The sequence below is a fragment of the Schistocerca piceifrons genome, chromosome X (assembly GCF_021461385.2).
Source record: "Schistocerca piceifrons isolate TAMUIC-IGC-003096 chromosome X, iqSchPice1.1, whole genome shotgun sequence".
NCBI lineage: Eukaryota > Metazoa > Arthropoda > Insecta > Orthoptera > Acrididae > Schistocerca > Schistocerca piceifrons.
Window position 1 is genome coordinate 463,466,996 of NC_060149.1, and position 22,404 is coordinate 463,489,399.

Consider the following 22,404-nt stretch of genomic DNA (forward strand, 5'->3'; position numbering starts at 1 on the left):
GGACAGAGAGAGACAAAGCTGGTGAAAGAAATTTGGCTTATGAAACTGAAAAGCAGCTGTGTCCCTTGCTCAGGTGAATGTTGGTATTACGAATAATAATGAGAGGTCATTTGCATTTCAAGATGTGAGAGCGATTTAGAAAGATGGACAACAAACAGTAAAATGGCACATAAAATGGATTAATCTGTTATTGTTAGTATTCAGTAAGTGACTAACTGGGTATTTGAAGTTAATGCTTTGGTCGGAAAAAATGGTCATAATTAGGTAAAGGGAAAATATGAGCAAATAAGCCATCAGTAAATCTACATTCTATGTACTAACTACTTATAGATTATTTGCAGTTTCAGAGATACAGCAATATGTGCAGTACATTCATTTATGAAAGAAAGTAAAGGAAGAAACACCAGTAGTGCATTAGGTCACAAAAAGGAGTCTTCTTTTAAATTACGATTTAAAATAAAAGCTTGTTATCTCACTCGCTAATATTGGTTAATTGCAAAAGTAATAAATCTTTGTTCTGTGAATCAGATTCTGACAGTTTATCTGCCTTACTCTAAGTGAAGTTACTTCCAGCTTACCTGCAGATGTTGAAATGTTCACATTTAAATATAATTTGAGGAAGGACAGCTGCAGTGAGATAACAGAGGACAAGAACCAAAAGATTTTACTATTTACGCTGCAAGAACAGGGTTTGTGACACTTCTATCCATTTTCTGGATGAAGAGTGTGTGAGTGAATTGCGATGACAAACACAAGGAGCTTTAAAATAGATGTTGTTGCTTGTATCAAGACTTATCCATTAAGTATGCTAAGTAGTTCCATATCATAGAACCTATTAATATGTTAAGAACATGTGTATAGTCTCTAATTCAACTTCAAGTTAAGGCATACTGTTGCATATTAGCATTACTACAAATACACATTTTACAGATTCTTACAAATGTCTTTCTACACTATGTGAAAATCTTGAGAAATTTAGTAGGCAAATGATCAGATTGTGAAGATAGAAGAGTTATCTAGTGTTCAAGTCAAATTTAAGTCATGTGATATGGCATTCATGTGTGTAGATTACTAGGTACACTTATGGACCATATCGTCAGGTGTAGTGACTGTGTTAGAAGTTTGACAACCAGCAGCAATGTGACTTACCTACAATACGGGCCTGTATGAAACAGGGGATGTTACACATGGTTCATCATATTACAACACTTGATGTTATTATTCTAAAAAGTGAATTCGTATTTGTTGTTTTCTGTGTTTACTATTAACAATATTATGTTTATGGTAACCACAGCTCAGATTAAAAACTGCTTCTGTAAAGAAAGTTCCAAAATTCTCCAAAAAAGATCTTAAAAATACTTTACCTTTTTTTTAAATTAAGGAAAACTCCTGATGGTCGCATTAGCTGTATACTGGTTCTTTTATTAGGTGACACCACCGGCTTTACACAACTATAGGGGTATCTTCAAGCGATTACTTTCTATATCATAAGTGTAGGGAGAAAGTAAGATGGCCCAGGATTGAAGTTGTAAACCGATTAATTGTATAGCCGCTTAAAAGGTTGATCATTGAATGGCTGAACTTTAATTTATACACGGTAAGCTGAACGTCAACAGCATCAAACCTTATGCTCCAAACAATTTATTGTAGTACCTCTCAGTGACCTCTTCTACTGCGTGACTGTGACAGCAGCCAAATGTAAGGATATCACACAAGATGGACTCTGAATAGCCTGGCGCTGGAATCTATCACCAGATGATCACTTTAAACTTTTGTAGCTCCTCCACAGTTGTCTTAGGTCAGTTTTATTGGTGATCCAAATGAACTATGGTTTTGGCCACTTGGCAGAGAAATTGCATGTGTTAACTGCATTCCTCTTTTGATGCAATTGCATTTAAGGTTTACATTTAATAACGAGTCAATGTTTTAGACACTGAGTTTGTTGCAACATGGCTTTGGTATTTCATTGGAACATGACTTCTGATGTTTCACAATCACATTACATAGTCTAAATTCCAAGTTTTGCATTTTGGTGATAAAACTTCTAAGATTTATGCTATTAATCGGTTTACATCTTGAAAATTAGGACATCATACATTCCTGCCAGTCTTATGGAGTGAAAAGTTATTTTCACCTGGAGGTGCACCTATAATAGGGTGGAACTGGTCATGTTGCTTGATAAAGGAACCTGTGTATAGCTAATAAAAGCATATAGAATTTCGATCTACTTTAAAAATAATTTTAAAGGGTTTTTAAGATTATTTTGTAGAATTTTCAAATTTTATTTACAGTAGCAATATATAATACTAACAATGAAGTTCTATTTGGGCCATAGTTGAGCTGTTTGCACCTTAGTAATGCTACCAATTCCCGCAACTTCAACATGCTTTAGGCTCTGTGTGGGCAGTTACTACCCATAGTACTTGCATTCCTACAGTGATTTCTGTGTTCAGTTAGCAGCAACTATTTCTCGCATATTCTGTGAATTCCATGCCCAGACCCGAAATCCCTAAGAGATGTAAAGGTTATTTACTTATTTCTTTAATTTTAATTGCTAATCTTATCAGCCAAATACACTTTTATAGAAAGGATGAGTAAATGCAACAGCAGTGTGTGTGTGCATATATCCGTATATTTCTTCATCAACTGAAATCTCTAAGAGTTTTCCTCTCAGTGCGCCTGTCAGCTGCTCAATAACGCCTATGTGTGGCAGTAGCATCCTATCCCAGTTCATATTGATACTGTTAATTCATTCAGTTTTTACGTTGCTAGAGTACATCAATGATCTTGGAAGAATTAGCATAATACTTTGCTTGAATCACTTTAAGAAACAGTATTTGAATAAAAATACACCAGGGCAATAAAATCTGTAATTTCTGTGAATGGTACTGTTTTATAAGAAGAGGAAATTTTTTTAATGAGTTTCTTGTGACCAAAAGGTAACATGGTAAGGATGAAGTTTTTTATTTGTTAATATTGTGACCAGGTAATTAATCTCATTTATAGAAGCAGAAACTGAATTTACAGTGACGCATGAATTAATTTACAGTTAGACTTTCAGAATTATAGAAAATACTGCACTGTTTTATGGTAGAAGTGAGACGATGTACTTCAATGCGAACAGACATACTGTACTTTCAACACAGATGCCATACAGGAATAGAATAACAAACTGACTTTCTGTGAGGGATAGCATTATTTACCAATCGAATTTATTACAAACATTAACTTAACCCATGTCTAAATTTTTAAATTTCCCATTATGTTCTTAACGAATGTAGTGATTTTCTGTGACACTTTTTCATAAATAATATCGAAAACTTCAAAGCTATGTTTGAATTCTTCTGTAAATAGGTGAATTACACATGTAGGGACCTATGTACTGGCATGGTATGTTCCAATGCTGTGGCATGAGGATATGTGTATTTGTGTGATTGTTTGAATTATGAACTGTAACTTTAAAATATTTCCATTTATATCATTTATTCTTAATGTGCTATTGTAGATATATAACAGATGAAATATGGACACATAGTATGTGTAGAGAAATGCCTTTCACTGACTGCCACACAAATTAGTAAGATTAATCAATGTGTTTCATAGCTTAAAATAATGTAATTTTGGTGATATACCTCCTTCCACCTCAAAATAAAAATAATTATTTTTGAAGACATTCTTCAATATATATCTGCTGATAATTACATTAAGTTCACAGGAGAGAAATAAAGATATTGCTGATAAAATTTCTATATAATTGTTCCTAAACATGTGTAAATAAATACAGCAGCGGTATATTTAATAATCATGGAAACATCAAATGTAGTATATCACAAATTGACAGAGCACATATCCCGAACTGTGGCTTTGGATCTGAAGGACTGTTATTTGAAATCAAGTAGGGAGAAAACTAAAAGAAAATGATGTTTTCTCTTTGGAAATACAATGCATGTATCAGGATCCATACAAGATGCACAATAATGGAAAAGATGGCTGTTTATCACTGAAAATTCAGAAAAAAATATATTTCAGGTATGATATCCATTAGGCTGAAAGAATCCATTCATCTTAAATCTAATAAATACTTCATGAATTTCACTGTTATGGAGTTTATTTTATCCACCATTTTAAACATACACTTAGACACAGCAAATTCGTCACACAATAATAAGTACATCAATATAATAGTCATGCATGTACATGTACATTTAAACATTAATGTTATATTAAAAACATCATTTCTCAAAAGTAAGATATTTTACCTACACATCATTTCTTCAAGAATTTATACCCAGTTTAAGGACTGAGGGAATATGAGATGACTCTGGAAAATCTGTGTGCCAGGTACTGTTCAATACATACTCATATGCAAATTATGACTGAATAGCTATTTTAACAACATTTGTAAACAAACCTGGAAATACCTTATCAGTGAGTAGATACAGATATGTAGAATACTTTAGTACATTGTGTAAACATTGCTTGTTTTGAGCAATGTTACATCTGTCATACAAATTATATACAGAATTAGCACACAATTTAATGAAGTTACAGATTATAAATTTGTCATTAAACAGGATACGTGAAAATGTTAAAATTTTCATGTTTGTGCTGCTGTATCAAGAGCCAATGTCCATTCAGATTACTTCTATCTTCCTTATTTTTGATGTGTTGCGATCAATCTGGTGCTACACGACATTTAATAGGACATCCAATAAATGAAAACATTACGAAATTTTTTGATGTTCCCGTTGAGAGAAGATAATATTGTATCAAACATGAGCACAGACACATACATGCAATCACACACACTGTGGATAGGGAATGGGAAAAGCAGAGAAGGAGAAAGAGAGAGAGAGAGAGAGAGAGAGAGAGAGAGAGAGAGAGAGAGAGAGGTGGGGGGTTGAGTACATGTGTATTGTGAAGAAAAACACAGAATTTGAGAGGTCAGCAGTGATTTGATGTTCCTGCTCTTTACTATGCAACATTTCAACAATGTGGTGTTGCAATTTTTCCTTGTTTTAATGTCTGTATTCCATTCAGGATATCGAACTTACATAAAAATAAAAGTCATATGAAACATGTACCATCAAAGTGTGCAGTTTTATAATATCTGTTTTCTGAGTCAAGTGAGTATAGTGAGATGGTCGCTGTTATAGTTTTTATTATCCTTGATTTTGGCCAGTCTGTTAAATATTTCATTTGTATACATTACTAACAGTTCAAAGTGATTCCAACGAAAAAAATCTATTGTAACAGAAAAGAAAATATGGAAAACCTTGAAAGAATGCACTTCAGTTACTCAAAAGGGGTATGACAAGAAAAACCTTAATCCATATATGGGCTGAGTTATCTGAAGAAACTTAACTGGTTTCATTGTTTAGCAATGTCCTGGTTGTAGCAGTTGTAAAACATAATATTTATTTTAATTTCCACTTCGTAAGTGCGACTTTTTGTCACACATAGTATGATGAATATACTCTTGTCATATGCACTCCTAAGAAGACTTTATCAAGCAAGAAACTACTTTATAACGTTAATATCAAACAAAATCTTAGTGTAGCATATAGAATCTGGAACTTCACCACATTAGGTGGCATTCCATTATAACACGAGTAGGAGAAATATTTAAGTATAATTTATTCGGTGAATGTAATTATTTTCTGGATTTTTCTGGTACACAAGAACAACAGAAAGACAAACCAATAAATCTAATAATTTGATATTGAACATACAGTCAAGTGTAAAATTCAAGGACTCACAGTATCATGTTTTACTCAGATTTGATTAATAGTTACTACTGTCCAAATTATGTAGAATGTAAACTACAGTGTAAACAACTATATAAAATTTTGTTGACATCATACGCATCGCTTGGAAAATATGCTCAAAATGGTTCCTCTGTTCATTAACTTCAAACTTGTTTTACCATGTTTGAGGTCACTGTGTGTCGTATGTTGATAGAGATGTTTTTAGTGCCGTTTTGTGTACAGCCTGCTTCGTTTGCCCTACCTTCGAGATGCCCCACAGGAAGGAGTCTGGAGGCATTAAATGGGAAGAACGTGGGAGCCATACTCCTTTAGACGTGATTGGGTCACAAACCAGTTCACTTAGGAAATGATCTATTTCATTTTTAACTGATACTTCCAATCATCTGGCCCAAGAAGAGAAATAGGCTGTCTAATAATGTCTTGGTAAACAACGCTGTTCACTGTAATTAAAAAAAAAGCAGTGTCCAGTGTCCATTGACGTGAATGGTACACCAAATCCCAATTTTCTGACAGTTTTCTTGAAATACATGTGGACTTTTGTTGACCAAATTCTTGTGTTTTGACGATTCACTTCTCCACTAAGGTGAAACCACGTCTCATCAGTGAGGAAAAGTTAGTTAATGTATGAAGGTATTAACTGTACGCTAGCCACATTTATTTCCCCAGCGCCTTCAGTTCGTGAACACTATTAGCATGATATGCATCACTTTATAAGTACTAATATACGAAATCTGAAATTGGATCGGTAGTCTAGTCAAATTTTTGGACGGTGAACTCTACACCACATCCCTCATCTCAGCCAGTTTAGCATCCTGACTCCTGATTTTCTTTTTGTCTGCCAATGATCTGCATTCCTGGAAACGGCCGTTTCATTTCATCTCATTATTGTCGAATTGTTTGGTACTGTGACTCCTAGATATTTCCCACGAAACAAGCCTTCAATACGTCCACACAAACGACTGGCAAAATACTTTCGAGGGATCAAAACTTCTTGCTCTTGGGAAGGCAAAATAATTAGGAAGGAATAAACAGTGCAATACTACAGACGTTATTTGACCTGTGACCACTGAAGTGGACTCTTTGTTTTTAGTTGGTAATACATGTGGTGCTATCTACCTTTTATTGCTGATCAAACGAAAGCAATGTAATGATTATTTAGAGACGCGTTTGTTTTCATGTGTGATACTTTTTTGATTGCACAGTATTATTCATTTCTACAATTATCAATATTTCTATTTCAATAACATATCTCATTCTTTCATATTACCTCCGCACTGTAGATATGCAGTTGCTGTGTGATAATCGGAACTTTTCGTGTACCTATAGTAGTGTTGAGAATGTATCATTGCTCTGTATACTCATGCAGTGCAAGGGACAGTGCAGTCTGTAAAGAACAGGCTATGGACTGAGGTAAGGAAAGGTGGCAGTCACACGTTCTTTAGAGAAAAATATAATAATTTTTATTAGAATTTCTTAAACAATTTATCAATGCAACTATAATGATAAAAGTTAATCAACGACTGTATAGATAAACGATTTTAATTGTATCTCTCTCTCTCTCTCTCTCTCTCTCTCTCTCTCTCTCTCTCTGTGTGTGTGTGTGTGTGTGTGTGTGTGTGTGTGTGTGTGTGTGTGTGTGTGTGTGTGTGCATGGGCACTTTAAACTCATTCACATTTTTTCCATTACTGCTACTACATTGACATCTAACTGCTGAAATTTAGATATGAAACTGATTTTGGAAAGGTTTGGAAAGTACACTTCTAGAAAAAATTTTTATTTTAGTTGAAAATGATGGAGAACGGCCCCCTTTTATCTCCAGGTTACAAAATATGATACTGGTTTCAGAGTAGATATTACTTAACTAAAAAGGTCTACATGGTGAACATATTTACAGATATTATTGACAGTCACCACTAATATCACATATACAACGATTTTTACTTACATTCATTAATTTATGGAATATTTACATACTGAATTAATTATTAGACAAACATCTCAGAAAGGAAGAACTACATTTTACTAATCAAAGCTACTCACTCTTATTCCATTACACCACATCTCGTCAATCCAAATTATTTTAATATTTCATATATGTTCAATGATCTCAAATATGCCTTTAGCTAAGTAACATCACACCAAAAATTAGATACAAGCACTTTATGCTATTTTCCTCTTGTGAGTGCATATACTGAAAGTCTTTCCTTGGAGTTAACAATGACTTATGGATTGAGAACTAAGTATGGCACCTTAAAAAGATTCACAAAGAGGAACTAAAATCTTTTTCACACGCTCTTTCACTCAACATCCCCCTCACTAAACACTCATTCCCACAAACATACACCAGTCAATAAGACAAACAAAGAGAAATATTGTCATTGGAATATGTTTAAATTTTGGTTAACTTCTGAGCTCAGGTTTCAATGGAGTGACTCCAGGTAACTAACGATTTATAAACTGTGCATTGAGAGCATGGAAACTCTATAAATACTGACCGCCCTTATGATGAGGAATGTATGATGTTTCTGTTCTTTCAATTATTCTTTGATCTTTCATTGTATGGAAACACTATTATATTTACAAACCCTAAATTTATGAGTATCTACAATTGAAAGCACATCAAAAATATAATACTGAAAAAGGAGCTCTGTTTGTTGAGCTTCATTCAATAATTGTATCATATATTTTATTTTATGTTCTCCCTAGCTTACGACATTAAAGCCATTTTACTCATAGATGTACTTTTAACTGTACACTGTTATCATAAACAGAATTGTGGAAGTCAGTTACCACTGCCAAATGGTCGCCATATCTCTGAATGACGTCTATTATTGATCCTTAACTAAGATATTATCATAAAACTTAGGATGTGATGCTTTATAAAACAATGAGTGATAACAACCAAATACTCTTTAGTGAACAGTACTAGAAGTAGATTTATACAGTTCATTGTTAGCCGCAGTTGGCAAATTTCGTAAAACGTAACTCAGATTTAAACAAATTTCTTGACTCTAAGAATTACATTGCACTTTGCTAGTAGAAAAGAAGCTTTTGAAATAAAGCTTTGGATTGGTGCAAAGCTGAATGAGTAACAGTAGCTCCTAAAGTTCCTTAAGCAATTTATAGTTGTTTGCTAAACATCATCTATTCAAACATCAAAATTTGATTATCATCCTCCAGAAATGTATTTGTCTAACCGTACCAATAATGAGATTACTTAGAATTCAAGAACATGAAACGAATCTTTCCTTCCTAAAATAGAAAATTTGGAAGAGAAGAGAATTGACAACAGAGCATTTTTAGAAGTCTTATTCTGCTATGGCTTGTATATGCAAAGTGAGTGACATTAATGTGACAGAGAAGTGCTAACAAAGTGCTGTAGATAGGTTTATTGGTTAAATATGCAATTTTATGCACAGTATCTATCTTAAAACATTTCTGACGCAATTGCAGGTCTTACAGAAGTTTATATGATTGCAATTGGCGTTCAAATGGTTGCACTAAATGGAAAAGTTAGTAACAAATGTAGAAGACAGATGGAAGCAAGACAGTCTGAAGAGGCTGGACCATATGTGTCAAAATATAAACAAATTCTCCAGTATGAAAGTATGTTTCATAAGACTGTATAGAAACTCTGAACTGTTGAGTTTCAGTATATGCAGTAACATCAGCATGCATAGTTGATGGGAGTGGAGCATGTAGCATTGGAAAATGTAAACCGTCATTAGAAGCATTTGCAAGTCAGACAGTTTTGTCCAGGAATTTCAAATAGTTGAAAAGTAAAACTCACATCAACAACAATTATGAAAATACACCTTCACTCAATCTTCTGTTAGTCACATTGCAATTAAAATAATATCCAGTCAGATCTAGTCTGAATAAAGTAAGCTTTGAACACAGCCCTAAGTTTTACTGTAGGGAACAGAATGTGTGACTGAAATGACTTAAATTTGATTGCAAAAATGTCTGCAGAAACAAAAGCAATATTTTGCAAAGATGCAAGCTTCTTTCGCAAACTAATATGAAATCTAAAAGTTGCAGAGTAATTCTAGATTTATGTTGTATTACTAAACGAAAATGTATCAAAATATCAGTCACTGAAAATTAAAACGTTGTTTCTCTGGGAATATGCTTCAAGATTCCTATGCATTCCCATATCCCAATACAGAAATCTATGCTGTGGCTAACAGGTATCAAAAAATTCATATATCTAGAAGATGTTAAATTTTGTGAGCAAAGCTCTGAGAAACTTGTGCACCACCAGTTCACCTGGTGTCTGGAATAATAGACTGTTTTCCAGAGATTTGATAATTATTCCACAGTCATTACAATGCAGTCTTGCTGGGACATGAAAATTCATAACCAACAAAACAGCTGGGTTCCAGTGCGACACCCACTTTCCTATTGCATTATCTCTACTATATTACTCTTAGAGTTATATCTTGGAGTATCGAATACTTTACAGTGATATTTCTCGCATATTGCAATATAATTATTAAACACTCCCCATTTATAAAAATTATATTTTTTCAGATAGTGCCTTACAAATGGGACAGAGTATTTAATCATAAATTTTTATAGTATAAACTGTACAACGTCACTCATTTACATAATTTCGTCACACGAATTTAAGAGATCACATCGCAGACACTCTCATTTACAGAAACAGAAAACTTCCATAGCTAAGTAACAGCTTTTGCTAATCCTCTATAATGAAGCTTCCTTCCACGTCTAAGCTTATACTGAAAATCTATACTTGTAATAGCTAATTGGTCCACAAATATTTCTGAGATGCACTAAGAAGCTATTTGCCGGTTGAAAAGCCTATAAACGTTCACAATTGACATAAACAGATCACGTCCTATACCTAAATCATTCAATAGCTGCACAATAAGTACTTAACGTGATATAAGAAAATAGAAAAACTGTTGAAGGTCTACCACTTTCTTCTACTGGAAACAGCACTGTTTTCAGCAATAATTCAGTCTCGCAAAGTATTCACAGTAAAAAATACGTAATATCAAAGTAATAAACCCTAATTATTCATAAATATAACTAGCTATTCTCATGATATTGAGGGAGATATGATAAACAAGATTTTCTTTTCAGAAAATGACGTCATGCTGCCGAGTGCGTAGACAGAGTACAACACAGTTTTTGCCAGAGTGAACATCAAATACGTACAACTGATTATGACAGCGATCTTTTTTTTACTTTTTAGTTTTCCGATCTTTGTTTAAAAATAACTTCACTCCTCACTATCAAATACGTCTGTCAATTATAGTATAACATGTATTATAGCTCAACATTTAAGACAACTTCTGCCATTATTTGTTAATGCAGTCCACTGATGTAATATCAGTTCAGTTTGGTTTGTGTTTTTCGTGATAGGATTTGTGAGCAACAATTACTCCTGCAATGATAGCTTTTTTTCTCGTTTGAAAGTTGCGACTTGTATATAGATTACTGCAGAGTTTTCGTCCAAATATTTCTTAGCTTTCATGGATAACAGTGTGATTCACATACACCAAAATATTTGTTACATGCATTACATGAATGTCAACTTATCATGCAATGTCTTAAATATTAATATAACAGCGCTCGACTGATCTTAAACAACTATATCATTCAACTGTGTTGTTTTATCATGTTTTGATGAAAAAATTAAGACTAATCCTCAAGAGCATTTCAAATTTCAACTTTTTAGCTTTGTCAAAATATGACCATCTTGCAGTGATAGTGAGGAATCTATAAACTTCAAAAATACGAAAGACTTTCCCTTTTTTATACCAGAGCAGCAAATACGGTGGAAAAGTGGGAGGTTATGGAGTGAAGATTTACCAGAGACACAACTTGCATAATCTCTTAAGAACATACTCATTGAAGGGAAATTTAAGAAATTGTAGCGTGACTGTTCAATATAAATGGTCAATATTTTGACTTATTTACTAAATGTTGGTAGGTTCATTTAGTCTAGAATTTTTACATCATATTTGTGCCGATTACTTAAATTTGGTAATCACAATCACAGCCCTTGTGCAGTTTGCAGCAACTTGAGAAACATGAACAGCATTTTTTTTCCTTTAATATTTTGTAGACTACTTAATCAGACTTTCCTTACAAAAAAATTTCCTTAACAGGAAGCTGACTTTCACTGGTTTTCATTCCACAAACTGTTCCGTGAAGTCTTTGGTAGAGCTCATTCGGACGAATTGTCTTCTCCTGCAAGTGCTGAAGAACACTCTGAGACATTTTCTTCGTTGGGAAAGGGAATCAATAATTTTGTTCCTAGTGGTGGTACATCCGTCAAATTACCGTCATTCTTTATAAACTTCCTTGGAGATACTCTTGGAGGGAGAGAGGGAGGCTGGTTAGGAGCTACATTTCGGGTTCGAGTAGTGTGTCGACGAATACCAGTTCTGCGTCTCCGCGGAAAAATTTCACCTTTGCCCTTTTCGTACTGACTGAACTCGCGAAAGAGGGCATCCGACTTCCGATCTACACTGTAGTCCCGTCGGAAACTTCTCCCCGACGAGCACTGGCTAGAAAGCAGCTGGTGGTCGTCATCTTCTAGATTGGCTATTGCAGCCATAACACGGTACAATCCGAGTGCCCTATGCCTACCCGAAGATGGGCTGCATCTGAACCTGCTGTCCCACGCGGGACTCGCTTCACCTTCTGGGCGTCGCAGTGCGGCTGCACCTTCGGCCTCATCATCACTGCTTTCAATGTCCAAATGCTTACAGCGAGTGGTAGCGGCACCGCGGTCCCCTGCGTTAGCGCCTGAAGTTGTTGGCTGCTGATCTCTTACCTCACTAGGAGATGGGGCCGATTTACTTCCGTCGTTGTCAGGTCCTCGACGTGAAGCCATGGCTCCGCATTCACTCGTTACTGGTACAACGGTATCTTCGTAAGTATCGGAACTAACAAACCCCTTCTCCTTATCATCATCCCCCACGAGAGGAAGTCCTTGACCAGCTTGAGATGAGGATTCATCGGCGCCATGACTACCCTCCGTACGGAAATAGCTTAATGAGAAATTAGACACTGGAGAGTAGTCCATACTACGGCAGGCACTCTCAGCACGTAGCTGATGTAGTGCACATGCTTGACTTTCTTCGACAGTAGCTGTGGCTGCTAGTTCCTTTTCTATATTCCCCGAAGCCTGAAAATATACGAAAAAAATAACAGTGTGTGACAACGAAATGAAAGATATGAGTGTAACCTGGACAAGGTGAATGTTTCGTGGTCAGACGCAGAAGTAGGTACTATAAACTAGATTTTATTTGTGTTGCATCGTTACATACTGCAAAATAATATAAACTCAGAGCGAAGCGTTTTGTTTCTATCGCGTTTGAACGTACACTTGTTCTGTGAACTTTGTGGGAACCGAGAATTTCAAAGCCATACAATTATAAAAGTTTATATGCGGCAGTGTGTCGTCAATGAACATACTTAAAAAGCAGGTGTAGGCGTGCAAGGAGTCTCCTCCGTAATTTTCAATGGATAAGAAATAGGAATCTGAATTCAGCATAGCTGTGCTTTTCTAGAAGATGATTCGCATGAAGGACGTGGCACAACTGTAAACATACACCAAACATTGAGAAGATGCCTTATATGGGTAATATTTTTGCACAAGGTGGGTGTCGCATTTGTTAAAGGCAAATGCAAAACTTGATTTCTCAGCAGCGCTTAACCAATTTTAATTTGTGTTATTTGCTTAGAAAGAAACTTTTTTGTACTCACGTTTTTTACTACGATCAATTTCATGACAGGAACAAACAATTAATCAAAGCACTGGGTGGAAGTCGATGTCCCTGTACTAGAAAAGAAGAAGTTGACTTAATCTGCCATTGCCTTCCAAAATACTAGACAGTCTTCTAATTGACTACCTTGAAAAGGGTAAAATGAATAGGCCCACTATGCAAACACTGTTTACAAACAGTATTTAAAATAACATATAAGAAGGGGACTGAGCAGGAAAAGAAACTTTCCTTGCAACGATTTTGTTACACGTGATTTGGTAGTGGAATAATACAAGTATTCGAGGTGTCGGTTGTTGCGTTGTGCGCCTTACTCATTAGATGCCGTATGACCCGAATTCCACCTAAACCCATATCTGAAGAAATTGTTGGTGGGTAAATGTTTTGAGTTCAGTGGAGAAGCTCGGTAGTCAGGTATTTTGCAAACCATCCAGAACTGTACGTCAGAGCTCAAACTCCGATAAAATGCATTAACCGAGCGAGTGCTACCTCGAAAAGCAAGTTCATTTTCATCCCTGAAACACAGTACTCTCTTACCAGATTGGGAAATTTTCACCTTGCCTAAGTGTTCATCTCATGTGATGAGTCAGTAAAACAGATATTCTCCGACATCTGACGGAATAGTACTAACCTGCAGCTCAAATGCTCCTTGAGGCTCACTGTCGGGTTCAGCAGGGCTGGCCTGATTACCCCTGTGTTGTGGTCGTCCTGGAAATTAAAATTTATGTTTTAAGATACTTCAAACACTAAAGTCAACGATAAAGAACGGTATAGAAGAGATACCTACGATTTAGTCTCAGAGGTGGTACTGATGCACGGGACGGCCAGCAGCTGAAAGAAGACCTACATCTTGGCAAAGTGTCGTCATGTTCATACGCAGTCTCCGTTTCTGAAAAAAAAATATGATCACTGATTCTGATAATTTAAGCAAAAGAATGAAAACGAGGTACTTGACAAAATAAACACAATAAAACGGTGAATGATTAGAAAATAGTTAAAATATTTCTTCGGGCGTTGAAAAAGTACCTGAAAATATTTCTCATAGATCAACTTTATCTAAAGCTTTTGTTCTCTAAGTACGAAATTAGTCATTAAATTACGTAAAAAATTAAATTTCAGTTATCTAAATACAGAATATAATCTAACTTATATCAATGTGTAAAAAGATAAGATAAAACGTCCGTATAATGTTACATTCCTCCTAGCAACAAGTAATTGTAAACTAAGGTTTAAAAATGCACACGTAATACAGCTAAATTGGTATCTGTATTTAAAAAATATCTTGCAGATTAAAGTGTTCATTAAACATCGTTTTCCACGAGTAGCTCTAAATTACAATTACGCTCCTTGTACAAAACGTCATCCAAAGAAAATCAAAACAAAGGCATTGGTAGACAAGGCAGGAAAATTCCTGATCCTGATAAAGTTTTTGTGTAGGTCTTTGTCTTAAGTAACAGCTGCCAGTTTCCACGCTGAAAATACTTTTATTTTAAACAGATCTGAAGTATCATTTATCTCCTTAGAGTAGCGATGTTCCATGGAACTTTTAACACGTATGACCTTCAGTTTTATAGTTCATAGACCCCGTTTGCTTCTGAAAGTGTGAAAAATAAATATCATTTGTCGCACACTGCAGTAAACACCTTTAAAATTACTTTCTCGGCCACATTATCCCTTAAGGAGTTGTAAGTCCGTGGCTCTCGAGTTTTTCATAATCTGCAAGGATGTGCGATCAGAAAGGTTGTAAACAATATCTATTCCATCACACAATGTCAGATTAGGTATTCAAGTCCTATCAACGAACAGGTTGAGCGTCCACGCGAATATGATTTCAGTGCCTGACTAATTTCGCCTTCACCCTGTGGCTGGCGGAATACGTATGCTGATGAGCCAAAAAATTAGTACTACCTGCTTAGTAATGTGTTTGTCCATTTTTCGAACGAAATACATCACAGATTTTGCGTATCAGGGGTCCTACAGTTCGTTGCTACGTTTGTGGAGGAATGTGGCATTAGACGTCTACGCACAGGTCATGTAATCCGCGTAAATAACGGGCCGATGATTTGCGTAAGCGATGGTGGCGCCTGATAGCGACCCAGATGGGTTTCACAGGATTTGCATCAGGTGAATTTGGCCGCCGAGACTTCAACGTGAGGTCACTATAATATTCCTTAAACCACTATAGCACGGTTCTGGATCCGAGACAGCCGGCCGGAGTGGCCGAGCGGTTCTAGGCGCTACAGCCTGGAACCGCGCGACCGCAACGGTCGCAGGTTCGAATCCTGTCTCGGGCATGGATGTATGTAATGTCCTTAGGTTAGTTAGGTTTAAGTAGTTCCAAGTTCTAGGGGACTGATGACCTCAGAAGTTAAGTCCCATAGTGCTCAGAGCCATTTGAACCATTTTTTTTTTTATCCGAGACAAGGACAATTATACTGCTGAAAGATGACACTGCAATCGGGTAACACATCAAGCAAGAAAGGATGCAGGTGATTAGCAACTGTAAGTGAGTCTTCGATTACTACCACAGGTCCCATAGCATAATGTTGCTCCCATCAGCCTCTGTCCGTGGTGCGCTACATGTTTGGAGCAGCCTTTCACCTCGATGACGGCGTTCATGGAGACGACCATAGATCTAGTATAGCCAAAATGTGCTTCACCCGAAGAGCCAACACATTTGCACTGATCGACGGTCGAATCATGATGGTCCCGTGTCCACTGTCATAGTAACGGCGACGTTGTTGGGTCAACATGTGAACACGTAGGGGTGGTCTGCTGTGGAGCTCCATGCTGAACAATGTACGATGAACGGTGTGCTCAGAAGCATTTGTGCGTACCCCAGGTCTGTGATCTTTCGGCAGAGATGGCACAGATCACTATCTATCCTCCTTTACAGAGCAGACAAGCCTCCGAAGCCCGCGTTCTGAGAAGAGTTGTAGACGTCCAGCCATTTAGTGTCTAGTGGTAGTTTCAGCGTCGTTCTACCTCTTCCCGTCGATGATCAGGACAGTAGCCCGTAAATATTCCAATAGCTGCGCCATTATCGAGATACTCGTTCACAAGCTCTGCGTAATAATAATCTGCCATAGACGCTTATCTCATTAGATTTCCCATTTGCGGCCCATACCTTACCGTGCCAAGTAGCCGCAACGCCACCACCTCGCGGTGGGCAGTGGTCATAATGCTCTGCCTTTTCGGTGTACGAGTGAAGAAATCGCCAGTAAGAGAGGGTGCTTGCTGCTCATATCAAAATTCCTATTTCATGTGTTTACGTGTTGCGGAGAGTGCTTAGTAAACAAAGTTTTAGTAAGGAACCCATGTTCGTGAAAGTACCATTTTTAAGATTTTCGCTTCACAGTACACATACAGCGGACACAAGGAGCTCTGACCTGTGTGTTCTACAGGAGCCCATAACCTGGTCACTGTTTCGGGTCCTCGTTGCCGGGTTCTCTTCTACATGACGAATGACGTCCTCTTCCAAATCAAGACTACAGAGTGACTGTGGAGCCTCACAGTCAAGCATCTCAGTTGCGAACGTACCACTTTCATGCAGCTGTTCTTGTAATCTGTCGAAAATGGTATGTGATGTCATACTTATAACAGGGACTGACGACGATGCCCACTTCTCACTTTATATGTATTTGGTGAAACGGGAGTTCTGAACGTGATACGATGTTCACAATTATTTTATATCAACAAGACGCAATTTCGGACATGGGTTTCTGGCCAAGACTATCTACTACGTTCCCTCTCCTGACCCTAGCTGCCTGTAATAGGAATTTGAAACACTCGGTATATACTATATCATAACTCCTGAATAAAAAAGAAACCAGCTATCAGGCATTGTTTTAAAATGAACTACGAATAAATTGTTCGAAAAACACGGACGTAGAAGTACATGGTTAATTCCCGACGTCGGTTGAGCTCGGTCCTCTAAGACACATGTGATGTAATGCCGTGAGGATCGTCGTATGAGTACCTCGCTGTGCATTTGAGAGATTGGGCAACAATAGTGGCTACACCTGTTTCGTAGATTAAACTGTCACCGTAGGTTGCAACTTCGAGCTGTTTGCTTGCCACTACACAAATGTTCACAGAAATTGTAACAGCAAGAAACATACATTTGGCTGATATGAACCGTGTATGACAGATTAGGTACATGATGTTACGCCAATGAACAGGAGTAAAGAACTATACGTTATGTATGATGTATGGCGTTCAACCACGAAGTTGCAATCACAGCCCCCGAACGTTTTGGCATGGAATAAATGAAGTCCTGTATACAGTGGGGAACCTTCTCCAAGAGGTTTATAGGCGAACCCTTTAAGCAGAGATTCGACTGTATGACGAATCCTTTTTTCAGAGCTCTATCACTGTCCCGTTCGAACTCATTGTCACTCATATATTGCACATCTCGTTACTGACGGGGTAACCTGCAACTCTCGTTCACGATTCTGAACCACTTCGTTTGGAAGCTATTAAGTGACAGTGCTTTGCATACAACAGAACTTTCCGGTCACATAGCTGCTATACTGCTTTACGCGTCGTTTGAAGCTAAATTCATTCGTAGCATTTACTTTGTATCTTTCAATCTGTACGTACGTTAGTGTATTCTGAGAGCTGCTGAGAGGCAACTGGTGCTTGTAGAATTGCATCTAACACGCAGCACGAAATGTCTCATAACACATTCAAGTGTTGGTCAGTAGCGCAAAAGAAGCAGACTAACTGAATGTGGTTTAGAATATTGGGACTACACATTTAACAAAACACGTATATTTCTCTTACCTGGGGATTGAACAGGTGAAGGGTTATACAAATTGAGTGGTTTCGGCAGCGGAGAGACGAGATGTTCAAGCTCCTCGTCCTCTTCGAGCGTTGCTCTTAGTTCCCAGATCTTTCTGTACTGCGGCTATGCAGAAAAAGAAAACAAATAAATATGTATCACTAAGGGATTAAGTATCTTAAACAATTATTTAATCATGTACTAAAAATAAGAATAAACTGAGAATAATAGGTGCTGAAATATCGGAATGTTCTTAGTGAATTGCTATTTTGGTTTATAACACATTGCAGATAAATGAAGCAAAGATTAGATACCTCAAAGGACTTTTGGTCTGGCGCGTTTTATTAGTGTATCATTTATAGCTTGCTACTTTCTTTACTCAAGAAATAAGGATTAGAATATTTTGAAGGAAAAAAACAATGATTTGCTTTTAAATCCCTTAGAGCACGAGGTTACCAGAGATGCAACGTAAGTTCAGACTGAACAAGGATGGGGAACGAATTTCGCGTGAAAGATTTACGAAATTCACTGAAAACCTAAATCCTCGTTTTACTCATCTTGATTCATAAATATGGCTCCATGAATACGCCTCAAAATTTCTGTCTTTGTCGTGAATCGAAGGCTATGAAATAACTTACTGTTGTATTCCTGCGACATCAATGAAATTCGAAACTATTAGCGCTTAGCCGGACGATGTGGTTGAGCGGTTCTAGGCGCTTCAGTCAGGAACCGAGCGAGCGCTACGGTCGCAGGTTTGAATCCTGCCACGGGTATGGATGTGTGTGATGTCCTTCGGTTAGTTAGGTTTAAGTAGTTCTAAGTTCTAGGGGATTGATCACCTCAGATGTTAAGTCTCGTAGTGCTCAGAGCCACTTTTTTATTAGCGCTCATTTCGCTCCGATTCTCTTGTGTATTTTCTCACGCTCATGCCAAGCAACAGTTCCTGTACGATACAGTGTGTGAGAAAGACAGTCTAGACTCTATACTTCTAATTTTGAAAGCTATTGTGTGTTTTTTTGTTTTGATTCCTTACGTCCCTGCATTCTTGTTAAGTATATTAAGTATGATCGGTATCTTCTTTAACTAGGCTGTGATTTTCGGGAACTGTACGTGTTTCTGGTAACTTACAGACTATTGTAAACTTGTCGATAGTTGTCGTCTACTAACATGGCGTCTGTCATGAAAACTATATTTCTGTTATTTCCGCCAGCATAACGACCATAGAGTCTAGCTGGTCATGGTACTGTTAATGTTCCTGTAATGCTTCCATCCGATGATAAGCCTACGAGACTCGAAAACCAGTTGATGGTACTGAAAATATAGTATCAAAATTTAAGAATAGTGACTAGTTGCATGTTTCACCTAGATAAATCACTACTTTTAAAAAAATTATTAATAATTAATGTAAATATTTAGTACTATTTTTATTTAAATGTAAGACATATTTGTTGGTAAAAAGAACATACTTGTCTGTTCATTTTGCGCTGCAAGTAAATTAGAGCCCTGTAAAAAATTTTGGGATTAAAAAATTATCTCTATTACAGATGTAATGGCAGTGTACAGAGTGGGGCAAATAAAAGTGGTCCAGACAAGTGGATACGATTGGACGTAAATGTATGCCTATAACCACAACCCCGTTACTTCTAAATTAAAGGAGCAACTACCTAAACAACCTGCCGAACGTTGGAGCACGTTTGCACAATCTTCACGCCTGACAGAGTTCTTAGCATAGGTCAGTCTTGTCGCGGCCCTAGCTGGCCACCCAGGTCACTTGATCTGTCAGTGTGCGATTACAATGTGTGGGGAGTGCTCAGGTCTAAGGCGTGTCGCAACAACCCTCGTTGTGTTCAAGAACTGCAGCAGATCATTTGGGATGAGACTTCAGCAATTCCAGCAGTCCAGCTTCGGTCCCTCTTCAGCAACTTGCTGACACGGACCAAACGTGCTAATAGATGAATGGAGGTCACTTTCAACATCAGCTATAATCAGGTTAGTACGGTATTTACTTTCCCCTGCTTTGTATCTTTGTACCCTGGAACTCTGTTCTCCAGGTCGCTTTTATTTGCCCCACTGTGTATATTTCATAAAGTCGCTTGTTACCATTCCTGTTTCGAAACGAAAGTAATTAGTTACAGTCAATGGATACTAAATTGAAATATATTTTTAAAAAATGAGGCTCAGTGTAGACTAAATGAGAAGCCCAAGTAATTAGCATATTAATTATGGATATTCATTTACCTATGTGAACCATAATCATTGTTATCTGATATTTCTAGGATTTTTAAAACTAGAGAAACGATTTATTTAGTGTGTGTTGAGTAACATAAAAAGCGTTACAATGCAATTAAATGCCATGTGGTGCGCACCTTTATCACCTCCTTTTCCTCTCCTGTTTCGTCACCTTTTTCTTCCTCGGATGATTCCACACATTTGTCAGTATTAACCTGCAACATAGGATGTTTATCATTGCAGTATATGCGTCACGAACGACATGATGTACAGGTCGTCCCTCATAGGAGTCACCATGCACATTTTCTCTGAAGTATTGACAGATATTTGCAATTACGTTTTAGCAGTGTGTAGCTGGAGTCAGGCCAAACAAATACTACTCATCGGGTCTTCCACTGTCGACCGAAAGCGTTGGGTTGTTTCCCGTTATAAACAAAATGACTCTTAAAGCGGAAGCTCACGTGCATATTCGATAGAGGATTCCCACATTAGCCTTGTGCGATATTCGTTTTATCGGTATGTATTAACAGGGGCAATAAAACACGAAAAATAGCTGGTACGCCAGCAGCGATGGCACCGTCCTCGCCCACGCTGACTGCTACCTCCAGGCAGGAGTGCTGCTCAGTCGCCGTTGGAGTACTCGTTACTTCGCGTGTTTTGCTGTCACTACTAATACATATCGCTAAAACGTATATCTCACTATACTAATTTGGAACCACTGTATCGAATGGTCACGGAAAATTCCTATTTAACATTTTGTTCATATCGGGTAACACATTAACGCATTCCGTCGACACTGTGCGTTGCATGAAAGGCATGATTAGCAGTACTGTATGGGCTCACTCCAGCTACACATTTCAAACATGAGACTGAAAATATATATATTACCGAAACTTTGAGGAAATGCACCTGACGACTCTTAGGAGGGACACCCAGTAAATCCAAACCCCATTTCCTCCTTAAACTAACCGATAATTAATTATTAAGCAGCATCGTAGAACAATGTTTGCAACACACAAAATAGGTATGTCTTAAAACTATATGTTACTTGTATATTGAAATCGAAATTTTATATTGCAACGAAGTTTCTTCCTTTTATGTCAGATTAACTTATTTAGTCTTCAAATTACTTTTACTTCTACATAGCTGATAGTGTTTTCTTTCTGTTGTTTCATGAAATGGTACGTTAAAATCTCCTTAGTCTCACTCATCGACTCAAAAAAAAATTTTCTGTCAAAGTGTATTGTAGTTTAGGGAATAGCCACCAGGCTGAACTTCGCGTTAATATTGCTTCTGTAGCAAGTCTAGAGGCAGCCTATATTGGAGGCGGAGAGTTTCACTTATAATAAGAAATCTCCATACCATCTGGACAGTGCTGCCATATCGCTGCGACCTCTGTGATGAACAGGGACTGCCAAAAATAATAGGTGCCATTTGTTTCTATTACAGGTTAACGTTTCCACTTACGAATGGTGAGTCATTGGCTTCAAACAGATTTGCTGCAACCTAGGTTCTAGATAACTGCCGACAAGATCTTTGTAACATTATCTATTAAGTAACATTTTAATATTTTGCTATAAATATAACTATATAAAACACAGTACAAGTTATGTTTTCTTACGGTATGAAAGTTTATCGTGTGGCCTTCTCCCAACGTCTGGATTCCGACGCTGTACTAAACGTAGGTCCGGCAGCACCATGTATGGTTAGGAACGTTTGTGTTACGTCGAGTTCACGCAGCGAGAAGCGTCACACGAATGAATTGATGATGATGTCTTGTATAATTGATGAGGTGGGAAAGAGCAAACCACGAGGTTTATTTACTTTGATTTTTTTCTTTTCATAACCTGCTTCAGTACT

General features: G+C 37.2%; 1 protein-coding gene across 1 annotated transcript in view; it reads right to left on the minus strand.

The window, feature by feature from the left end:
* LOC124722428 overlaps positions 1-22,404 on the minus strand; it is a 132,589-nt gene that overhangs the window by 17,911 nt on the left and 92,274 nt on the right. The window contains exons 5-9 of the mRNA XM_047247592.1: positions 20,682-20,759; positions 18,318-18,441; positions 14,320-14,421; positions 14,164-14,240; positions 12,581-12,934 (exon numbers count right to left, since the gene is read on the minus strand). Of these exons, the coding sequence (XP_047103548.1) occupies positions 12,581-12,934; positions 14,164-14,240; positions 14,320-14,421; positions 18,318-18,441; positions 20,682-20,759 (735 nt within the window). The remainder of the gene's footprint in view (positions 1-12,580; positions 12,935-14,163; positions 14,241-14,319; positions 14,422-18,317; positions 18,442-20,681; positions 20,760-22,404) is intronic.